At 55.6% G+C, this 22,130-nt stretch overlaps 1 protein-coding gene and 1 non-coding gene across 8 annotated transcripts in view; both read right to left on the reverse strand.

Moving 5' to 3' along the window:
- Positions 1-3,655: 3,655 nt before the first annotated feature.
- The window catches only part of AP1B1 (adaptor related protein complex 1 subunit beta 1), a 53,215-nt gene continuing 34,740 nt past the window's right edge, over positions 3,656-22,130 (reverse strand). For 5 of the 7 annotated variants that reach the window (XM_089894648.1, XM_089894647.1, XM_022550723.3 and 2 more), the window contains 11 exons: positions 21,913-22,078; positions 16,598-16,696; positions 15,867-16,126; positions 15,057-15,258; positions 13,483-13,626; positions 8,803-8,948; positions 7,420-7,549; positions 7,034-7,118; positions 6,315-6,401; positions 6,068-6,222; positions 3,656-4,581 (listed from right to left, as the gene is read on the reverse strand). In XM_089894648.1, the coding sequence (XP_089750774.1) occupies positions 4,507-4,581; positions 6,068-6,222; positions 6,315-6,401; positions 7,034-7,118; positions 7,420-7,549; positions 8,803-8,948; positions 13,483-13,626; positions 15,057-15,258; positions 15,867-16,126; positions 16,598-16,696; positions 21,913-22,078 (1,549 nt within the window). In that variant the 3' untranslated portion in view covers positions 3,656-4,506. The remainder of the gene's footprint in view (positions 4,582-6,067; positions 6,223-6,314; positions 6,402-7,033; positions 7,119-7,419; positions 7,550-8,802; positions 8,949-13,482; positions 13,627-15,056; positions 15,259-15,866; positions 16,127-16,597; positions 16,697-21,912; positions 22,079-22,130) is intronic. The other 2 variants (XM_089894646.1, XM_089894649.1) reach the window with 2 other exon arrangements.
- LOC115804135 (small nucleolar RNA SNORD125) lies at positions 8,213-8,309 on the reverse strand. Its single transcript, XR_004024985.1, has one exon. It is a non-coding gene; the product is annotated as a small nucleolar RNA SNORD125 (small nucleolar RNA).

Here is a 22,130-nt window from a genome sequence, read left to right on the forward strand (position 1 = left end):
CACATCGTTTTGAGGATGTCAATTCTCCATAAATTAATATAAACACTTGATGTGATCCAAACAAAAATAATACCATCATTAAAAAAAAAGAAACTTAGTTCTAAAGTTCAAATGGGACCAAAAGGGTGAATAAGAGGGTACTATAAATTATGAAAATATAAAGGTACAATACTTTTTAAAAAACTCAGTGGTGGGGAGTTCTCTGGTGGCCTAGTGGTTAGGATTCTGGACTTTCACTGCCATGGCCTGGGTTCAATATCTGGTTGGGGAAGATCCCACAAGCCACACGATACAGCCAAACAAAAACAAAACCAAACAGAAACAAATGCAATGACCGATGAATAGACAAATTCTCTGGTACTGAACAGAATCCAGAAAAGCACTGATATATATGTGGAAATTTAGTATATGATACAAATGATATTTCAGATCTGTGGGGAAAAGATGAATTATACAGTAAATGGTGTGGAAACAACTACATAACCATCTGGGAAAAGAAAGTTGAATCCCTCTCGTTCCTAACATAAAGCCCACATGGAACAGGCTCAAAATGCAAAAACTGAGATGAGACAAGCACTGGAAAGAAAGAAGAGATTAGGACTTCCCTGGTGGTGCAGTGGTTAAGAGTCCACCTGCCAAAGCAGGGTACACGGGTTCAAGCCCTGGTCCAGGAAGATGCCACATACTGCAGAGCAACTAAGCCCGTGCGCCACAACTACTGAGCCTGAGCTCTAGAGCCCGCGAGCCACAACTACTGAGCCCACGTGCCACAACTACTGAAGCCCACACGCCTAGAGCCCGTGCTCCACAACAAGAGAAGCCACTGCCACGAGAAGCCCGCGCACCGCAACGAAGAGTAGCCCCCGCCTGCCGCAACTAGAGAAAGCCCGCGCACAGCAACGAAGACCCAACACAGCCAAAAATAAATAAATAAATTTAAAAAAAAAAAAGGAAGAAGAGATTAAAAGAAGACAATGCCCAACACAATTTCAGCATGGAAAAGTAAAAACTAACAAAATGGGGAGAAATAACGACAAATCGGGAAGAAAAGGACCAATAACCATGTCAAAAAAGGGCAACAAATATGAAAACGGCTCACAGAAAAGGACACACAAATGGCTCAAAAACACACGAATGGAGGCATGTTTAAAACACAGTAAGGTACAGTTTTTTGCCCGTCACTTAAACACACCGCGATATGCTGAGTGTGTGAGGGTGTGGGGAAACAGGCTTCGCATTTCTGGTTGGTGGGGCTGTAAACTAGAGAAGTTTTAGCAGTAGCTATCAAAATGATGAACGCACCTACCTTCGAACCAGCAATTTCACTCTGAGGAATTTACTGACATGAAAATGAATGTTCTTTGCAGTATCAGTTGCACCAACACCACCAAAGACACAATTAAGAGGACATCACGGCGAGGACTGGTTCATCATGGTGCCTCCATTCAATGGAAAACCACACGGCTGTTATATAAAGGCATGAGGCCGCTCTCTATAATGGGCTAATAATGGAAAAGTCTCCAAGATACAAGTACGATGCAGATCGGGGTGTATTCCATGCTACTCTTTGTGTATAAAAAGGGAAAAAATCGTATTAGACGTCATTGAGTCTCTTTGGAAGGTAACACTGGTTCCTTTAGGGAGAGGAATGAGAAGGATTATTTCACTTCTACGTTTGTTTTGCCTTTTGGATTTTGAACCATGTGAATGCATTACCTTTTCAAAACAAGAACTAAAATTTAAAATGTGAAATGCTTATACCCTCTGGTCCAGCAATTCTGGGGCTAGATCCTATAGCTGCATTTGTGTCTACGAGCAAGGATGTCTAGAAAGATATTCACTGCACCTTTGCTTGGACTCCAGAAGATGGAAACAGCCAGAATGTCCGTCTGCAGACACCAGCCCAACTGCACAAGAAATTCCAAGGTGGCTCTATTTGTACTGATAGGTAAATAAAGCAAAGTGCTGGTAGCGTCTAGGGTGTGCTATTTATTTAGTAAACACGTCCCTGGATTTGCTTTATACAGGCACAGAATTATTCCTGGAGAACCAAAATGTAGCAACGAACTTTGCCTCTAGGGAGGAAAATAAGAACTGAGGAAGTGTGGAAGGGAAAACTTTATCCTTTGTGTGACTGATCTCACCGTGGTCCAGAATCACTCGCTCCATAAAACAAACCACTAGTTGAAGATAAAAAAAACGTACAATGAGGTCACGCCGCAGGCCTTGGCAGGGTGTCTGGCACACAGGGAACCCATCAGGCCCCTGGGTGTTTGTTGGACCCTCTCAAATAACTGGTTGCTGTGTTGAATTCCCCGACTGGCTGGGAGGGTCAGGACCCTGGAGAATCTTCTGCAAGATGCCAAGGCCCCTGAGAAGCATAGAGAGCTGAGAATAAGGACACCTGAGCACACCGGGACTGTGGAGAGCACTGTGACGGGTGTCACTGGGGTGAGGGAGGGACAGGAAAGCTGGCGAGGGACAAAATCATGGGAAGTTTCCTCCCACGACCGCCTGAGGCCTGAGCACACGAACCCAAGGTGTCCGATGACGGTCCAAGGGCCTCTGTCTGGCCAGGACAGCGTTCCTCACTGGCACTTCCCCCTCACCTCAGGGGCTTGGTCCTGGGCCTCATCATCGCCCCACTGGGGACAGCAGTGCACTCACAAGGCTGGGTGGGCGTTGGGCCTCAGCAGGTCAGGATGGCAGGCGACAGGGCAGGCTGCAGTGAGTCCACAGACGGAGGGGGCTCCAGCTGCGTTTGTGTGTGGCCTTCTGAGCTGGGGACTTTCAGGTGAGGCGAGAACTGGGGTTGTGCGGTCAGGGGCCTTGGTTGGTTCTAGACTCTGGGGTCCCAGGGCAGTATGGTGACACCCCAGGGGTCAGAGGTGGGGCAGTGGAAGGCCAGGCGCCCCTAACAATGCCTACAGCAGTGTGTCCAGCATGGGCAGGGTGCAGGGAGTGGCCATGGCAAGAAGGGGCTGAGGGCCCACCAGCCACGAGGCACTGAGAACCCACTGGCAGCTCTGCCCACAGAGCCCTGCCCAGAGTCCCCCCACCTCCTTCCCCACCCCGGGAGCCAGGCCAGTGCCAGAACTGGGGCCACATGAGGTGTCCCTGGTGGTGGCTGGGGAGGCCGCTGCAGATGCAGGGCGGGGAACAGCCCGCCCAGACAGGCCTGGTGCTGGGCCTCCCTGCCGCTCCCAGGAGCTGAGGAAAACCAAGATGGGCTCGGCCCTCCCAGCATCTAAAGGCAAGACGGCGTGGGCTCAGGTGGAGCTGGGATCAAGGGTGGGAGAGGTGCTGGGAGACCAGCAGGCCTCAGCAGGCAGTTTCCAAGGACAAGAGAGGGAAAGGTACTGTCAGCAGGGCTAGGCAGGGGCTGACACAGCTCAAGCCCTTGACCCTGGACCCCAGGAGATCCAGGACCCTGCCCAGAAGAGCCTCAGGACCTGACACACTGGCCAGGGACACACTTGATGTCATCATTTTTATTCACTTTCTCTTTCTGAAAATAAGAGTAAACATACAATATATAGTCTCTATTTATATATATTAGACATCGTTACTGCAGGGCTCAAGAAAACCATCCTCAACCACTTGGAAGCAGTTTTTAATTCTGACATTTGGTGGAAGAGGAAAAAAGTGTCCGTGATTGCCAAAAGCAGAATCTTTCTTTATTATTAAACAGCAGTAACAGGAAAACCTAATGCTCTGTCAGACACAACTGAAGGAGGCCAGGAGGGGGGCAGCAGATGCTAAGGAGAAACCCCAGACAGGATGCACCACGCTCGCCCACATGCCCCACCTCTCAGCCGTGTCTCCGCTCCAGGAACCCTGGACACATCGAGGAATGTATCAGAGGCAGAGCTCCTCGCGGGCAAGAGGGGGAGCGGGCGGGTGTGTCTGCCGGGGGAGCAGGAGCCCAGGAGGGGCTCTGGGAGCTTCTGCATGGTCTTCCCCGAGCGGCTCAGTGCTTGGGAGGGTGGGGTTGTAGGCCCTGGAAGCCCCCAGGCCCTGACAGAGCAGCTCTCCTGGTACCCAGTGGACCCTCCACACACGCCAGGATGCCTGCCAGGGTCCATCCCAAGAGAGGGGCGGTGAGGAGGGCACCACCAAGAGAGACTAACACCACCCCAAGAGAGACTGGGGTAGGGGGCTTCCTGGGCTGGGAGCCGAGGAGGGAACTGCGTGCTCGCCCTCAGGTGCTGGGAAAAGCAAGAGAAGAACCCTGGATCTCCCCGTCCAGCTCTTGTGCCGCACTGGCTCCTTTGGTCCCCTCCTCACCTGATGCTAAACGTCAGCAGCAATGGAAAGAGGGGGGTCTCAAGCACGTGAGTATCCCGAGGACCCAGGCAGGCCCTACTGTCAGAACCAGGGAAGCCCGTGGGTGCCAGTAGCCTCGCCCGGCCCCTCCCGGGAGAAGGAGGTGCTGCCACCTCCCAGGGGGCTCCTTGACACGGCTGGTGGAAGGGTGGAAGGCTGGAGCGGATGCTGGACGGGGCCTCAGTTCTTGAGGATGGTCTCATAGGCCTGGTACACGTGCTGGGACACCTCCGGTGCTCGGCACTTCAGGGATAGCTGCAGGGAGAGAGGGGTCGGGGGACAGGGAGCGCTCATTCCCGGAGCTCCTCTCCAGGGCTGGGAAGGAACAGGCGGGGAAGGCAGAGAAGGAGGGAACCAGATGGGAGAGGGTGGTGCGCACACGTGGCCTGGTGGCAGCAGCGGCTGGGGCAGCTGTGTGGTTTAGGTGAGGGGGCGGCCACTGCAGCCAGCCGGGTGGGGACCAAATTTACTCGCAGCCCACATGCCTGCTGTCCGCCCACCACCATGGCCCTCTGCAGCGTGAATCACGAGCCCGAGGCTGCCAGGCAGTGCTGGCCGCACCCTGCAGAGCTGCCAGGCCCCCCACAGCCCATGGAGGGCAGAGGAGGTTTGGGGCCAGGAGGGAGGCCATGGGGACGCTGGGTGGTCTTTCTGGTTTCTTGCACAGGAAGCAGGCACATCAGACTTGGCTCGGCTCTAACTGTGGGAAGAGCCTGGAGAGCCCTGGCAGCGGAGACAAGTGCAGCCACCCCTCCTGCCAACATCACTGCTCTGAAGGGGGCCGTTGGGAAGGGGGAGGGGCACGTGGCGCTCTAGCAGTCAGGGTCCCAGTCTCCTCTGAAGGGCTCTGTGCACACTGACTGTGGGAAGTGAAGGCACCAGGCTGGGGAGCACAGGGCAGCCAATCCTCCTGCCTGCAGCCTGCATGCGTGTCTGCCCGGCTTTGGGGAGCAGCGGGGTGAGGCCAACTCGGGAGAGCCGGGCCAAGAGATGGGGTGTGCGAGGTACAGCTGGGAGGATGGAGGGGAAGAGGAAGAGAAAAGCAATCCGCTAACCTCCAAGTCCTGCACCACGGGCACCAGCAGGGAAGGTGGACATGCAGCAACCGAACACAGGGAGACGGAAATTACCACCACCGAAGCCACCGCCGAGGCCCCACCCGACCTCTGCGCCCACACCACCAGCGGAGCCCAGGGAGCAGTCTCTGGAGGGTCATGCCTGCCCGAGACTTGGGTGCAGGGAGAAGCAAAGTCTGGACTCTCTGGGGCCTGGAACAGCGGCTTGGCCTCTGGGAAGGCACGTCCTGACTGAGGTCTGACTCAAAGGTCAGGAAGGATGAGTTGCTCAGAATCTACGTCCTCCCAGGAGGACCCTCAGGTGGGGAAGAGCCGGAGGGCCAGGGCCGGCGCCCAGCGGAGCCACTTCTCAGTCAGACGGGACTTGGGCCAACTGGGCCACCTCACAGGGCCCAATTTTACAGAATCTTCTGGTTCAACTCACTGTTCTGAGACCCAATTTGGTGTCTTATCTGAGAAACTAGATGGGACTGAGTTGAAAGCTTTCTAAGGTCAGAATTCTGATGATCCTCCAATGCCAGGCTCAAAGGGATCCCAGCTCAGCTGGGCTAGAGTGCCCCCCGATCAGGGCCGACCCCTGGCCCGGGAAGGAGGGGAACGGGAGAGCCTGCCCAGATAGGAAGGCAGAGGCCCCATGGCAAGCAGGCAGGAGCGGGGGCCCTCACCATGAAGCTGGGGTTGCCGGGCTGGATGCGCAGCTCCGCCAGCACCCAGATGCCATTGGTCAGCTTGAGGGACTGGTAAAGCATGTCCTGGCCCTCCACGTTCCTCTTGGCGATGGTGAAGATGTTGCTGCTCTGCAGCCTACTGCTCACGGCCTCTGGGGGTCAGAAGGCCCCCAGTCAGAGATGGGGAGGCCTGGGGCACAGGCGAGGGGCAGCATGGAGTGGGGGCGGGGCTCAGGAGTCCTACCCGCATTCAGGGGGCAGTCTCTGATCTGGAACTGGGCTTCGTTCTCATTGGGAATGTCCTTCCACGTGGCCAGGAACATCTGCCGGTCTGAAGGGGTAGAGGTGGGATCCTGATACACCTTTGGTCCCGCTCAGTAACCCTCAGCAGGAAGTGGGTCGGGGGGCAGTGCCACCTTGCAGCTGAGGACAGGACTGGCTCTGCCACAGCCCCTCCTGCTTCCCTGAGCAAACCCTGAGCTCTGTGAGGGTGGCCACTTGTGCTGTTCCCAAAAGACCCAGGGTTCCTGCCTCTGGGCCTCGAAGCTCTCCCCACTACCACCCACATCCGACCTCCTGCTGCTCTGGAGCCGAGCACCCTGCTCATTAGTCACAGCGGTGTTACAGAGCTTCTGATGTGACAGAGGTGTCGTGGGCAAAGTGCTCCATGCCCTCTGGGTGCTGGGATGAGTCTTCCCAGGGGTTCCAGCTGGGGCACAGGGGATGGGCATCAGGTGTGACACATGGCCGAGGCTCCCTGCCTTGGGGGGCCCATGCGACGACTGTCTAGAGGCTGCAGGCAAGACTGAGGGGCAGAGCTGGCCAGATAAGACCCTGGGGGCCCCGGTGAAGTTGTGACCCTCACTCCAGACTCTGCAGGGGAGCCGGTGACTCATGGACTCTATCGTGGGGCAAAGCCAATCCATCTGTTCTAGGGATCCCAGGGGCACCCTCATGACTCACCCATCTTCCCATCCTCCACAAAGAGGATGTGCAGCGGGTACAAGGTGCTGAAGTAGAAGACGTCAATGTTGTTCTTTACGGCCACCTAGGAACAAGGGGGTCCCCGATTAGTCCCTGATGCTCGACACCCTAAGGCCCCAGGAAGTGCCTGCTCCCTGTGAGCCCACCTGAGCAGGTTCCCTCTCATGACTTCCCCGGTAGCCATGCCCAACACCCCCTCCCACCGGCCTCCCCCACTCCCCATCCCTGCCCCCAGTCTGTGTCCAAGAGCAAGATTCCACAGACAGCCCTTTGCCAGCACCAGCCAGGCCCCAGATGGTTCCCCCAGGCTCCTCCCCGGGGCAGGTGGGTAAGGACTGGGGTGCCAAGCCCTGCCTGGAACACACCTGGAGGTTGTTCAGAGGCTCCATCTTCATGACTGAGCCCACCGTGTTGAGAGGCAGGGAGATCTCCACAGTCTGGTTGGGGCTGAGTGGCGCATGGACCTGGAGGGGGGCGGCGGGGGCCAGGCCAAAGCTGGGGAGAGACAAGCCCCCGTGGGGGTGGCGGGGGAACAGGTGCTGACACAGGACAGGTAGGCTCCTGGGGCTCCGGAGCCTGGGCAGCAGCTGGCGAGAAGCCTCTCCAGTGAGCCGGCCTCATCCCAGGCCCAGACCCAGGCCTGAAGGACAAGCTCCTGACCCCCACTCCCCACCCCTCAATGGCCACAGGAACAGGAAGAGAAATCTGGGACAGCTGAAGGCCTGAAGCCCATCTCTGTTCCTCTTTCTCCTCTGGGTGAGGCGCTGGGCAGGCCCAGGTAAGAGTGCCCCTGCCCTGCCCTCAAGGAGCTCCATTTAAAACCAGGGGAAAAAACAAAACAAAACAAACCAGGGAGCCTTTAAGCTTCTTTTAATTTGAAAACTCTGTGACTGCCCAACTCTCAGTGACCAACCTCCATCTCCCAGGAGGGATGTGACCATCCCAAACGAGACACTGGGTTTTACTGTCTGGGCCAGAACTGGCTAGATCATAAGATGGCCACAGAGATTCAGAAAAGCCCTGCTTCTTGGTATAGCAGCATGTGAGCAAATCAGGAGGATGCCCAAGAGCGTAAGAGACACTGGAGTGTTTCTGTGGCCTCTAGGGTCTCCCTGGTCTGACAGAGGGTCGGAAACCACTGGCCCACAGGCTCTCCCTGAGGAAACAGCCCCTTCAGTCAACTTCTTAGAGGCTCAGTTTGCTCATCACTAGAGCCGCTCAGGAAGAAGGATCATCAGGAGAGGCTGCTGGGGTCCCCCAGAGAGCCCTGGCCTACCTGGCCTGGTCCATGAAGACCCTGATGGTGCCAGACAGGAGAACTTCCCTGCTGACAGGGGACCTGGTAGGGGTTAGGAGCCTGGAGCAGCCACCATTCACAGAGGCCCTGTCTGGTGGTTTAATCCTGCCACACGGGGGAGGCTGGCGGGCAGGCCCACTCCCCATCCACCTTCTTAGAGACTCCTGAGACGGGAGCTGCTCAGATCTGGAGATTATGTCAGTAAAATGCCCCCGGGGCAGTGGGGGAAGGCAAAAATAAAGGGAGGTGCGCTGCCCCTCCACCTCATACTTTGGTGTCCACATAAAGAGGTTACTGTGGGGAAAAATCACCGCTTTAGAGAGTTTTGGCCTGAGCTGTGGTTGTGAGGAATATCCTCCTTCACCAGAAAGAGGCTCCAGGCCCACAGCCCTCAGCGCCTGCCTGCAGTCACCAGCATGGGCTCTCAGCAGGCTGGCCTCAGGGAGCTCACCTGTTGCGGTTGAACTGGATGGCGAAGTCGGTCATGACCTGCAAGGCCTTGTTGGTCAGCTGCAGGTCCATGGAGATGGACCCCACCTGGCGGGTGAAGGTGCCTGAGATCTCCAATCCTTTGGCCTTCATAGCTGGGAGCCAGACCTGCAGGGAAGACGATGGGAAGGGGGCTGGTGTTCACCATGTCCCCAACTCCATAGCCCACGTGAGGGTCCTTCCCCCACCCCCCTTCCCTCACACCTAAAGGGGCCTCTCAGATTGATCACACCTGCCTTTACCATCAGGGGACGACCATGTGAACCATGGGATGGGAGGAAGGCTCCTGCACAGCCTGCCCAGGACCCCCGAGCCGTGTGGCCACGTGCTGGAGCAGCGCAGGGCAGGGAGGAACCTGGTGTGCCCAAAGCTGAGCTGAGTCTCCGGAGGTCAGAGAAGGATGACTCAGAAGCAGGGCTGAGGAAAGCGATGAGACAAGAGGGCCCTGCCAGCCTCCTGACGAGCCAAGGAGAGTCGAGAGCCAAGGGCACTCTGGGCCTCAGCCAGAGCCTGAGGCCTCCCTGGCTGTCACAGCCTGCCCTATCTCACAGAAGGCAGGGCTGGCCTTTAATTGTACAAACTGGCCTGACCAAGGACAGTACTAAGAGCACCCCTCGCCTGGCAGGTCTTCTGCTGCTTGCTTGGCTGCCCTTGTCATCCGAGTCTCAGCTCAAGCCCACCTCCTCCTGGAAGCCTGCCCCCAGGTTCCTTCTCCAGGCTCCCGCTGCAGTGACGTTTTAGCAAATAAACTGTCTTCTCGGTCCCCAGACAGCTCTTCGAGGGGAGGGCTCTGCTTTTCTGTCTTTGCATCCTTGGCTCGGAGCCTGGTGTGAGATTGGTATGCAAGGAACGTTTGCTAAGCGAACAGCATGAATTAAAAGCTCTGCCCATGAGGGACACCAGTGGGGGCCATCCTGTGGACGCGCAAATGCCTCTCAAGTTGCCATTCTCACCAGGACAGCTCACAGCCCCGCCCCAGGCCAGCTTCTCCAGGTGCCCTGTGTCAGTGAACGCCCCACTGTCTCTCAAGTCGCCAATGCCAGGAACCAGAGCATCTGGGCACCAGCCCTCAGCCCACCCATGACCCCCATGGTCATGCAGCTCAGGTCCTGTCAACACCACCTCCTCCCATCTGCCACCACGTTCTCTGCTCTCCCCTCTCCACAGGCACTGCTTGCGTCTGAGCCACCATCAGAGTTCCCCAGGTAAGATGGCAGCCACCCGCATAGCTGCCCAATTCTTCTATCCCCAATTTCCACAGCAGCCAAAGCCATCTTTTAAAATGCAAATCAGATCACAGCACCCTTGAACCCCCTCAATCCTGCAATGCTTCCACTGCCCACGGCCTCCGAGGCCTGGTGCCCTGCTCTCCCTGGGCTCTGGTCCTCACACACACACTGTTCCCTCTGCTTGGAAAGCATGCCCCACGCTAACCCCGTCCTAATTGCTAACTCTGATCATGCTTTGCTTCCCCCAGACAAATCTATGAGGGCAGAATCTCATGGCTTTAGCCATGAGCTGTGATTTGGCACACAGCATTCAGAGGGCTCCCACGGTGACTTCCCTGCTCCCTGCCCCTCCAAGGAACCTGGCTTCCTTTCCCAGGTTCTTGCAGAACTGGCTCTTTCTGGCACTGTCACCATCCTGACTGCCGAGGGTGGGGACCTCATCTCTCTTGGTCATTGTAGGTTCATGGAGTCTAGAACTGTCAGCATCCACTGGCCCAAGTGCTTGAGGAACTCCAAGTTCTTGTACAGAGAGCCTCATTCCCCTTGACCAGGAGGAGCGGGGAATGCACACAGGACAAACTATTCGAGGTAGTCACAGCGCTGTCAGGAAAATGTAGCCCGCACAGCCACTGCTTCTGGAGGGAGAGCACACCCACATCCCAGAACCCGCCTGTGACTACGGTAGCGGGAGGGAGAAAGTCCTGCCCATGTTGCAAGGACTCCTCCTCCAGGCAGCCTGCCCTGATTACTCCTAACCTGGGATCCCCTCACCTCTCCTTCCAGTTGGTACACTCATCTGGCCCTCCACTAAGACAAAGCAGTGATAATACCTGTTAAAATGAACCCAATGTAGAGGGCAAGCTCCTCGAGGGCCAGCTGATTCTGACAACCCCTGACATTAAGATAGGCACACTGAGGTTCTTAAACACTTTAAGATCACATAAGGGGGACCTCCCTGGTGGCGCAGTGGTTAAGAATCCGCCTGCCAATGCAGGGGACACGGGTTCGAGCCCTGGTCCGAGAAGATCCCACATGCTGCGGAGCAACTAAGCCCGTGAACCACAACTACTGAGCCTGGCTCTAGAGCCCGCAAACCACAACTACTGAAGCCCGCGCACCTAGAGCCCGTGCTGTGCAACAAGAGAAGCCACTGCAAAAAGAAGCCCTCACACCACAACGAAGAGTAGCCCCCGCTCACCACAACTAGAGAAAGCCTGTGCACAGCAATGAAGACCCAATGCAGCCAAAAATAAATGAAATTAAATCTTTAAAGAAAAACAAAAAGATCGCATAAGGGTTGGGGGCAGAGGCTTTGGTGCCACAGCCCTACATTTAGTTCCAGACTCTGTCACTTACCAGCTATGTGACCTTAGGAAAAAGCACTCAGATTTCTCAATTGCAAAAATGGGAATAACAGCATCATAAGGCTGCTGGGAGGACTTAGTGGGATGGCGGCCATGCCATGTTCATGCAGTACCCAGCACGGAAGTGTGTGGTTGCTAGCACTAGACTTGCCGTCTGCTGGGGGCCCCTCAGGCCCAGATCCTGCCAGGAATCCTGGCTGGGGACTCTGGCCACCACCACTGTGGTATAGTGGGCAGGGCAGGGCAGGTGCTGGCTCATAGCTCCCCAGTCATGAGGGAGATGTCCCTGTGCCCCTGAAGCCCTGCTGTGTCCTGCTTTGGCGAGGGGACCTTGGAATAGAGAGCGGCTCTGGCTGGGAATGAAGCGGCAGACATGATGTGTGACCTGAGTGTTGTGAGGGATCAGGCCACGTCTGTCCCCTCTGGCAGCTTCCTTGAGGCTAAAAGCCTGGCCCACACTGTGCTCTCCTTAGTGCCAGGCCCACATGTTCTCACACCCCGAACTCAGCTCTCCTTCCCTCACCCTGCCCCTTGCCCACTGTTCCAGCTGGAATCCCCCTCCCCACCAGCCCCATGTCCTGCCACGTCCTGCCATGCCTGCCTCCAGTCCAGCCTCCTTTCCACCCCTACAAGTGCCTTGCTGTCCGGCAGCCATCAGCCAACTCCTGCCAGTCTCCCCACCGGCTCCTTGCTTCTGCTCTAGCCTTTCCAGTCCGGCCTCCACATGGTGGCCAGAGGATCGCTATCAAGTGCAAATCTGCTTCATCCCTGCTTAAAACCTTCCAATGTCTCCTGCTGCACCAGGATCAAGAACAAAGGCTCAAAGCTGGTGCAGCCGACCTTGCCAGCTTCCTCCCTCCTCAACTCTGGTCTAGGCGGGAGTCTGGGGGCAGGGGTACTGCCCTGGGTGGCCCAGTGGGCATTGTGAGGCACCGCCAGGCAGGCAATGGTGTGGGGGGGGGACACACTGTGTTTAGTGGGCTGGGGTCAGGGATGCTACCTTGAGGACAACGGTCTTCACAATGAGCTACTGTCCTGCAGCCCTTGACTATTTTCTGCATGGTTTCAACATGCCCTGCAATTTCCAGGAAACTAATGATGGTGAAAATCAAGGGAAGCCTGTTTCTTGTTTTGTTTGGAACTTAACTGGAAGTCAGTCACCATTTCAGAAACTAATGGCACCTCTGGCCACATCACTCATGGCACGTGAGCTACAAACACTCTCTATAGCTGTGGTGTCACTGTGACTCTGCACTGCTGCCAGCACCCAACAATGCGATCAGATCTGGGGCGGGCATGCCCAAGCCTCCACAACACTGAAATACATCATTTTACTCTCTTCCTTTTAAGTCTCTCTTTTTTTTTTCTTTTGCTGTACACGGGCCTCTCACTGTTGTGGCCTCTCCCGTTGCAGAGCACAGGCTCCGGATGCGCAGGCTCAGCGGCCATGGCTCATGGGCCCAGCCGCTCCGCGGTATGTGGGATCTTCCCGGACCGGGGCACGAACCTGTGTCCCCTGCATCGGCAGGCGGACTCTCAACCACTGCGCCACCAGGGAAGCCCTTAAGTCTCTTTTATGCGATGACAACATCTTACCATTTTTGAAATTATATGTATAGGTAGGATGTACAGTCCACAGATCTCATTTATTATGAAAGGAGAGGGCATTATAAAACCCCTGTTATCAATTAGGAGCATTGGGTAGGACAGCACTGAGAACCACTGACACAACTAGATGGGACTTTTGCCAGTTTTCTGGAAGGTGTGGGCTTTCCCTCAACTCTGGGCCTGGAGCCCGCTCCCCATTTTTGCCTTGCTAATTCTGACTTGATCCGAAGGCCTGAGCTCCAGCAACACCACCCTCTGCGAACCCTTCCCCAGGCCTCCACGCCTGACTTAGCATCCCTTCCCTGTGCTCCCTGCTGCCCTCAGCATCGTGCTGGCCAACTGCTGCTCCAGGAGCCCATCCTGGCCGGCCAGGGCCAATCCCACACAGTGGGCCACTTAAGGAGCCACACGTCCTGCCACAAGAGAAGCCATGGCACTTACTGCTTTGGGAGCCACATATGATCCTGATAAGGTGCCCACACCACTGGTCAGGTCAAAGAGGTCACTCAGGCCACTGCCCATGGGTGCTCCTAGGTTGGCTGGTACTGCTGCTGCTGGGGGTGACACGAAGTTGGAGGCCCCGATCTAGAAAGGAAGGGAAACGGGTCAAAGGCGGGCATCAAAGGCAGGGACATCAGGGCCCCAGGATGAGTGTGGCCACCTGGCCCTTTAGAAAACGGGGGCAGGCCAGGAGGGGGTATTGCAGGGCTGCCATCACATCAACTCTAAGTTGCAGAAACAAGACAGAGCGAGGTGGGTGGAGAGGAGAGGCCGAGCCCTCCCGTGCTCCGCAGGCCCTGAGGGAAAGGGCTGGGGACACTCACAAACTAACAGCCCATGGATAAAGGGGTACTTGAGACACAATACTGTGAGGGGGCTGTGCTCAGCAGATGAAAGCACGCACCCCAGGATGTCAGAGAGGGGTTGTGGGGACTGAGAGGGCCGGCGGGCCTCAGGATGACAAGGCAACTTCATTGTAGGGCAGTGAGGATGGGCTGAGGAATTAATGGACATGGGGGCCCAAGGGCAGCTGGATGCTGGGCAGTCAATGCGGAGGCTGCCAGGACACTGGACAGAGGCCAGTGCTAGCAGGGAGGGACTGCTTTGACATCATCCGACCCTTGGGATGCTGGGGGGGCGATCTAGGAGCAGCAGGGTTGGTGGCACAAGGGTTGAACCATACCCCTTCAGGCTCATCCCCCATCTCCAAGCAGAAGCAGGCAGGGTGAAGAGAACAGGCAGCCACATGCAGAGAGAAAAGCCAGGAAAGAAGACACAGAGAGATAAGAAAGAGAGGGAAAGAGGGAGAAAATTAGTCATTGCTGCTCCACCCAAAAGGGGCCTGGTGTGAAGCTGTGCCGGGCCTATGAGGGGCCCACATTGTCTCTATGAAGGGCATGACCCACTGGCCTCACTTGACCACCCTCGTCCTTCCTACCCTTTCCAATGCTGTGGCCTTGGGGACCTGAGCCAGGCATAGCCAAGTGACAAGGGCGCCACTGCCCCCTTCACCCGGCTCTACCAGCTGCCTGAAGAAATCCAAGGGAAACACCCAGGCCAGTCTTACCACCCCCTTTCACAGGGGAAGAGGGACTGTCCCTGACCTCTCATGTCCCTGACCTCTCTCAGGCCTGCTGGGCTGCTACCCCCAACCAGTGCAGCATGTGGGGTAAGTGCATGCAGGTATGGCTCCTCCAGCCTTACAGGGCCGAGGTGCCAGACTCAGGGGAAGGGGTTAGGACAGGCCCTACACTGCTCCAGGTCTCTTGGGGTTCAGCAGCCCGGCAAGGGGCTAAATCCTGTGTCTGCCACTTAGCAGCTGTGTTCTCTTTGGAAGGAAGGTCACCTGACCTCTTTAAGCCTCAGTCTCTCACCGATGTGTAAGGAGCTACATGATCACCTTTGCAGGCAAATGTGCCTGAAGCCCTTGGTTGGCGTCTGGCAGAGAGGGCGTTCAACGATCGGTCCTCCAAAGATCACTATCAACCTTATCCAGAGGGGGCCCTAGGACATACCAGGCTGTCGAGGCCGCTGCCAAGAAGGTCCACAGCTCCCATCTGCACCGAGGAGGTGGCCAGGGGTGGGCCACTCACCGGAGGGCCGAGGTCCAGGTTGAGGAGGTCGCCCAGCAGGTCGCCCTGGGTGGGGATGACATCCAGCTGCTCGCCAGGCGGCGCTCCGGCAGGGGCCGTCTCCGGGCTCTCTGTGCTCTCACTCCTGTCAGGACAGGGAAAGAGACTCAGCAGGGTGGGGGGTCAGGCTATCTCAGGGAGGTCAGAGCCCCCAGTCTCCACCCTCAGGAGAGGCACCTGGGTCTCCTCACTATCCCAGAAGCCTGTCTATATCCCCTCTTCCTCCCCCCTCCGACGCCTGATCCATCATGTTGGCTCTCCGAGACATCCAGCTTCATGGGCTGAGGGAAGGGAGGGCCATCTGTATTCCCCTCACTCAGCCCACTCTAAAGAGAAGAGCGGGTGCTGGTCCCCAGAGGACTGGACAACCAGGCCAACAACCCTGGGAGCCGCAGAGCAGGAAGGCGAGAGGAACGGGGCTCTGGAGTCAGGCAGAATCGAGTCTGAGCCCAGCTCTGCTGCCTGGGATGCTGCACCAGGCACTCAAGCTCTCTATGCCTCTTGTCCCCATCTCTTAAGAGGGGACATCTCTCAGAGCTGTTGTCACCGAGTCAATACCTGGTATGTAGTAAGCATTCACTAAAAAGTTGCTAGAATCGTAATTTTGCTCAGACTCAGGCCCAAGTGCTTGTGCTACTGAACCGAGGAAGCAGATGGGGAGGCTCAGGCCAGCGAGTGGCCCCTGGTACTCACGAGGTGGTGCGGGGCGGCAGGCTCTTGTGCACGACGCCCCGGCCCCCCTCCACAAAGGCACTGGGCGGCTTGTGGTATACGGAGGCCAGGGTGCCGATGTAGCAGATGAGCTCGTCCAGCAGCGTGGGCTCGATGAGGTCTGTCTCCTCCGAGATGAGCGGCTTCTCCGCCAGCACCACCTCCTTGGCAGCCACGGGGTCCGTGGAGAGCAGGCGCCAGTAGATGTAGCCGCGGTCTCGCAGGTCCGGGTTGTCTGAGTCCTGGGAGGTGATGAGAAGCCAGTGAAACTCGGAGCAACCAGGTGAGGGGAAGGCGGAGCCCCATCCGTAGTCCCATGACATGGGTGGGATCACAGGGCGACTGATGGCAACCTGAGCGCTGGCGGGAGCACACCCGTAAACTGCCTGAATAGATGTGGCCCAGCCCCCCGGTTTCCCCCCAGCCCACTCCTGCCTCCGTTCCCTGCCTCCTCCACCGTCTGCCCTCCCAGTTCTCAGGGACTTCCCTCTCCTCTCTCATGTATGGTCTGGCTCAAAGTCACCACCTGCCCCTGCCCCACCTCTATTTGATTGTGACTGAGCTCCCTGAGCAGGGATCCTGGAATGCTCTGGGACCAAATCCCAGTGGTGCCAGTTTTAGGGGCAGGACCACCCAGGTCTGGCTCCTTGGACTGAAGCTCCCTCCGTGGAACAAGGGCTGTGCTGGGCACAGCAGGGAGGCTGCGCACCCACCTGAGTGGCCAAGCTGAGGACCTGCTGCACCAGCTCCTGAGTCTCTGTCGGCTTCTTCAGAAAGAGTTTCACGATGGCTGTCAGCAGCTGCAGCTGGACCTGCAGGAAGACAGGAGGCGAGGAAGGAGTGTAAGCTTCTTGTGGGGACGGTAGAAAACCAGGTGAGGACCTCAGAGAGGTAAAACGATGTTCAAAGGCTGAGAACAGCTTTCTGGGGTTTGGGGTTGGCCACACAAACAGGCCAAGCCCAGCAGGGGAGAGGTAGTGCTGAGAAGCCTGGACCTCCGCCCGACCGCTCAGGAAGGAGCTGGCCACGGTGCTATCTGGCAACCCCAGGCAGGTGGGGGCTGCTGCCCAGTGCTAGGGTCCCAGAAACCCATCAGGGCTCCAGGCCTCACAGCCTTCAGGAGCTCGCAGCTTACAGAGGCAACACATGTGCCTGGTATGCTTATTAAAGACCATCTGCCAACAAGTGGAACAGGTGCCAGGGATGCCCAGCAGACTGGGGCAGCAGGGCCCACACAGTCAGCCTGCTGTAAGGAACTGTGCTTCCACCAGAGGGCGGGAACCATTCCTGCCCCGCCCCCACCAGCCCCACCTCTCACCTGCCACTGTCTTCACCTGAACGTACCTCCTGTGCCCCCTCCCCACTTCTGTAGCCTCCTGTCCCCCTCACTGGCACCACCCCACAGTACTGGAGATGCTTTCAAGCCACTGGGCCGCCCTATAGAGAGATCCCCTTGAGGTCAGGGATCGTGTCTGTCACTGCTGCATCCCTGGCTATTGTTCATTCTAGTGCCTGGTGTGCAACGGGCACTTAAGAAAAACCTGCTGACTAAAAACATACCTCTGAAAGAACAATTCTGTGCATAGACCTTCCTTAGCCCCATCGCATTTTGTCAGTCCTGGGACAAGAGGACAGCCTGAGGCTCCCCAGACTGTGCTAGGGACAGGCCTGCGGCAGAAGGGTGGCAACGGGGCTGGCTGCACCTCCTGGGCCTGTCCGGTAGGAGGGCACTTACAAAAACAAATGGCTTAGCTGCCCTGGTATGCAGGATTGAGGGGATGCAGTCTGTTTCTGGGACTAAGCATCCAGAGTCCCTGCAATTTGGTGACACATGGGCCAATGGCAGAGGAGCAGGCTAGCTGTGTCCAAGGCAGGAGGCGGCTCGGGGACTGGCTTCCAGACCTGGCTCGAGTCGCTGGCTGGGTAGCCTAGAGAAAGCCACTTACCCTCAGTCGTTGAGGGAGATGTGTGGCCTACCTCAGGGGGTTCTTGTGAGCTCTGAAGACCAATCTATGGCAGCTCACTTGGAGCCAGAGTTAGATCACACCTCATTTGAACTCTGATTCTACCACTTCCCAGCTGGTGACCCTGGACGAGCCATTTAACTTCTGAGTCTGTTTCCTCATCTATAAAATGGAGGCAACACCTCACAGAGTTGATGGGAAGAGTCAATGAGACAACAAACGGAAAGAACTGTGTCCTCTGCTCAATGCACAACAGCTGTCATCATCGTCAACGTCACCACAACTGCCACACAGGGACTCTTTACCAAGTTCTCCCCAATCCCAGGCAGCTGGCTGCCAGCGCTCATTCATCACTGTCGGGTCTGCAGTGCTGCCTGGGAACAGGGCCGCCTCAGCTCCCTACCTTGTCTCCCCCCACACACACTGAGGCTCCCGTTAGCCTGCAGGTCCGGGCAGTCCCCCTGCCAAGATGCCGCTGCCCCTGCCCTCAGACAGGCCAGACGCAGCACTCCCTGTCCACGGCTGGAGAGGCTTAGGAGCCAGGATGAGGGGGCTCAAAGAGACAATCTAAAGTAAGTTCCTAGGACTTCCCTGGTGACGCAGTGGTTAAGAATCTGCCTGCCAATGCAGGGGACACAGGTTTGAGCCCTGGTCTGGGAAGATCCTACATGCCGCAGAGCAACTAAGCCCGTGCGCCACAACTACTGAGCCCGCGGTCTGCAACAAGAGAAGCCACCGTAATAAGAAGCCCCTGCTCGCTGCAACTTAGAGAAAGCCCGCGCAGCAATGAAGACCCAATGCAGCCAAAACTAAATAAATAAGTTCCCAAACTGCAAAGCATTAAGTATTCTTATAAAAGCTCTGAACTGTGCTGTGAACCCAGGAGCAAAGGAAACAGGCCACCTAATTAAAACACCACCACCACCCAACTACTGTTTGCTGAGCACTGGAGCGGACAGTTTACACACAACATCCAATAAGCTTTGCAGGAACCCTGTGCTAGAGATGAGGAAATGGGCTTGGCGGGTTGAACGCTCCAGACCCTACAATGGGGGAGGAGCCACAGGCAGAAACACCCCCACAGGGCATCCTCTGCAGTCATCCCAGCAGGACCTGACTACAGGAGCAGAAACCAGCCCAGACCGGGCTTTGCTTCTCTGACAAGGGAGGGAGGCTAGTGCGGTGGAAGTGGAGGCAGCCCTGGGGCAGGCTGCCAGCTGGATGTGGCAGGTGGCAGTGGGAGTCGGTGAGAATTACTATTATTATTTTGTGACAGACACCTGTTGTTTTTCCCACCCAGCATCCATTCGATCTTCTGGCTTTGAAACGCTGGCTTTCCCTCAGAGGACTGTCCTTCTCTCTGGCCCTCTCAATCCACAGAGACAGGGACTGGCTCAGGGTAATGCAAACAGGCCTGAACTGTTGCTGGAACCACTGAGGGGAAGGCAGTTACGGGGTTGCTAAGTGAGAAGGACATAGCCTGGAAGCACTGACACCTCGCAAGCTTCACTGGTGGGGAGCCTGCCCAAGGGCAATGCCACCCAAGGAAGGCAGAGACAGCCCCACTGCCACCACCCACGCACCTTCACCCAGGGGTGCAGAAGAGAGAACGCTCCTTGGACTCAGCTACAGGAACCTATAGGTCCCCTTTTCTGCCTGGACAAGTGTGCTTTTAAACCAATTCCGACCAACACTGACATCACCATTAATGAGTGCTTCTAATTTAGGGGCTGTGCACGTGTTAGGGACATTACACAAAGCATCCCATTTAACTTTCACAGCACAGGATGAGGGAAAGTCTTATGATTCTCATTTTGTAAATGAGGAAACTGAGGCTCAGACAGGTAAAGGGTTAGCATAAAGGCAGCAAGCCAGGAAGGGGCAGAAGAGGGGTTTGGACTCTGGTATCTCCGATTCAAGGTCCAAAGTCTGATCCACTGGGTTCCACTGCGCCAGCTGGGCAGCTAAGATTTCTGTGCTCACAGACATTTTAAAGGCCCCACATGCATGAGCACAGTTCACGTAAGAGGGAATACAAATGTACAGATGTTCAACCCCACTCAAAACAGAAATGCAAACAAAACTATACCAAGGTACCATTTGTTATCAATCAGATAGGCAAAAATAAAGTCTGAGCATGCACTAGGCTGGCAAAGGAGGTAAGGAGAGGACTCTCCCACCTCTGAGACAGGAGTGTAAACCAGAACAATCTCCACACCAAGGGAAATCTGCTACAGCAACCTGAACCTGCGATGCACGGGTCCTTCTACCTAGCATCATGCTTCTAAGAATTCACCCTCCAGCTGCACATGCAGGTGTGCTTTCCACAGGTTATTCACAGCAGTACTGTTTAAAAGAGCAGAAGGTTGGACACCTAAATATCTGTCAGGGGAGGCTGGTTAAACAAACATCGTCCTTCTGCATGAAGGACTCCTCTGAAACTGTAAATTAATAATGGCAAAAATTAATAATGGCATGGCCTTCCAATGTATTTTTAAGGGAAAAATGAAAGGTACTGATCAGTTTCAATTTGTATAGTTTACTATCAGTATTTAAAAATAAGTGAGGGGACTTGCCTGGTGGCGCAGTGGTTAAGAATCCGCCTGCCAATGCAGGGGACACGGGTTTGAGCCCTGGTCTGGGAAGATCCCACATGCCACAGAGCAACTAAGCCCGTGTGCCACAACTACTGAGCCTGCGCTCTAGAGCCCGCAAGCCACAACTACTGAGCCTGTGTAGCACAACTACTGAAGCCCGTGTGCCTAGAGCCCGTGCTCTGCAACAAGAGAAGCCACTGCAATGAGAAGCCTGCGCGCTGCAACGAATAGTAGCCCCTGCTCGCCACAACTAGAGAAAGCCCATGCACAGCAGTGAAGACCCAACACAGCCAAAGATAAAGAAATTTTTTAAAAAAGTGAGAAGGATATATATATATATAGTTGATCCTCATTATTCACAGAGGACACATCTGCAAATTTGTCTGCTTGCTAAAATTTACTGGTGACCCTGAAATCAGTGCTTGTGGCGTTTTCACGGTCATTCACAAACATGCACAGCAGTGAAAAATTCGAGTTGCCTGAAGTACACATTCCCAGCTGAGGTCGAGTGAGGCGGTGCCCTGCCGTCTGTCTCAACTCTCATATTGTAAACAAGTGACTTCTTCACAGTCTACTTAGTGCCATGTCTTTCACATTTTGCCGCTTTTTGTTGGTGATTTTGCTGTTTAAAATGCCCTCACCCCACCCCCAGTGTAGTGCTAAAGCGCTATCTGGTGTTCCTAAGCGCAAGAAGGCTGTGATGTGCCTTTTAGAGAACATACATGTGTTAGATGAGCTTTGTTCAGGCGTGAGTTACAGTGCTGCTGGCTATGAGTTCAATGCTAATGAATCAACAGTAATATATTAATAAATAAGGTGTCTCGAAACAGAGACACACATAAAACAAGGTTTACCTTGACCAGCTGATAAAAATGCTGTGACGGGTTTGTAGGAACCCAACTCTATACTTCTCCTGGAAGCAATGGTTTAGCACTTACTAAATCAGTGTTTGACTTTATGTAATATAAGTACCACAAACGATGAAAATTGACTATTCATGTCTCTGTAGAGGAACTGGCTGGTGTGTTCCTAAACTCTCTCTCTGGAAGTACCCGCCAGAAACCAATAAATAACATGGTGTTCTCCAGGAGAACTTGTGACCAGGAAAGTGGTAGGAAACAGAATTTTCACTATATATCCTTTTGTGTCTTTTCTATTTTGAACTAAGTCAATGTACTACCTATCCAAACATAAATACAAAATTAAAACAAAACCAGAAACTTTTGCAGTCTTTAATATCCACCACCACAGAGTGTCCTCACATGTCCCCCTTAGGTACCGCAGTGTGGGAGGCAAGGGGCCACACCTGTCACCCATACGGCACTCCTGTGTCTGTCCACACCGTCAGTGCAGTTTTAGGAGGGGCAGGGCCCTGAGGCCTCCTGGCTGAGAGGAGGGTTTCAGGGCAGCAGGGACCGCAGGTGCTGAGCTGCCGGCCATGCCCAAGTCGGCCACCCAACATCTCACCTGGGTGCTCTCGTCATGGAAGCCCTCTAGGAAGCTCTCAAGCAGCTCATCTGCGTTGTCTATCCGCTCGGCGTACTCGCCCACTATCCAGATCATGGCGGCCCGGGCCTCAGGCTCGTCCAGGGAATCCAGGTTCTCGCACAGCGTGGCGATCACGCTCTCATACCTGGAGACCAGGGCACGGCCGGCACGTGAGCACTGAGGGAGCCCGGGCCACC

The sequence above is a fragment of the Delphinapterus leucas genome, chromosome 14 (assembly GCF_059928025.1).
Source record: "Delphinapterus leucas isolate spDelLeu-1000000601 "Yukka" chromosome 14, BTC_Dleu_Yukka2, whole genome shotgun sequence".
Classification (NCBI taxonomy): domain Eukaryota; kingdom Metazoa; phylum Chordata; class Mammalia; order Artiodactyla; family Monodontidae; genus Delphinapterus; species Delphinapterus leucas.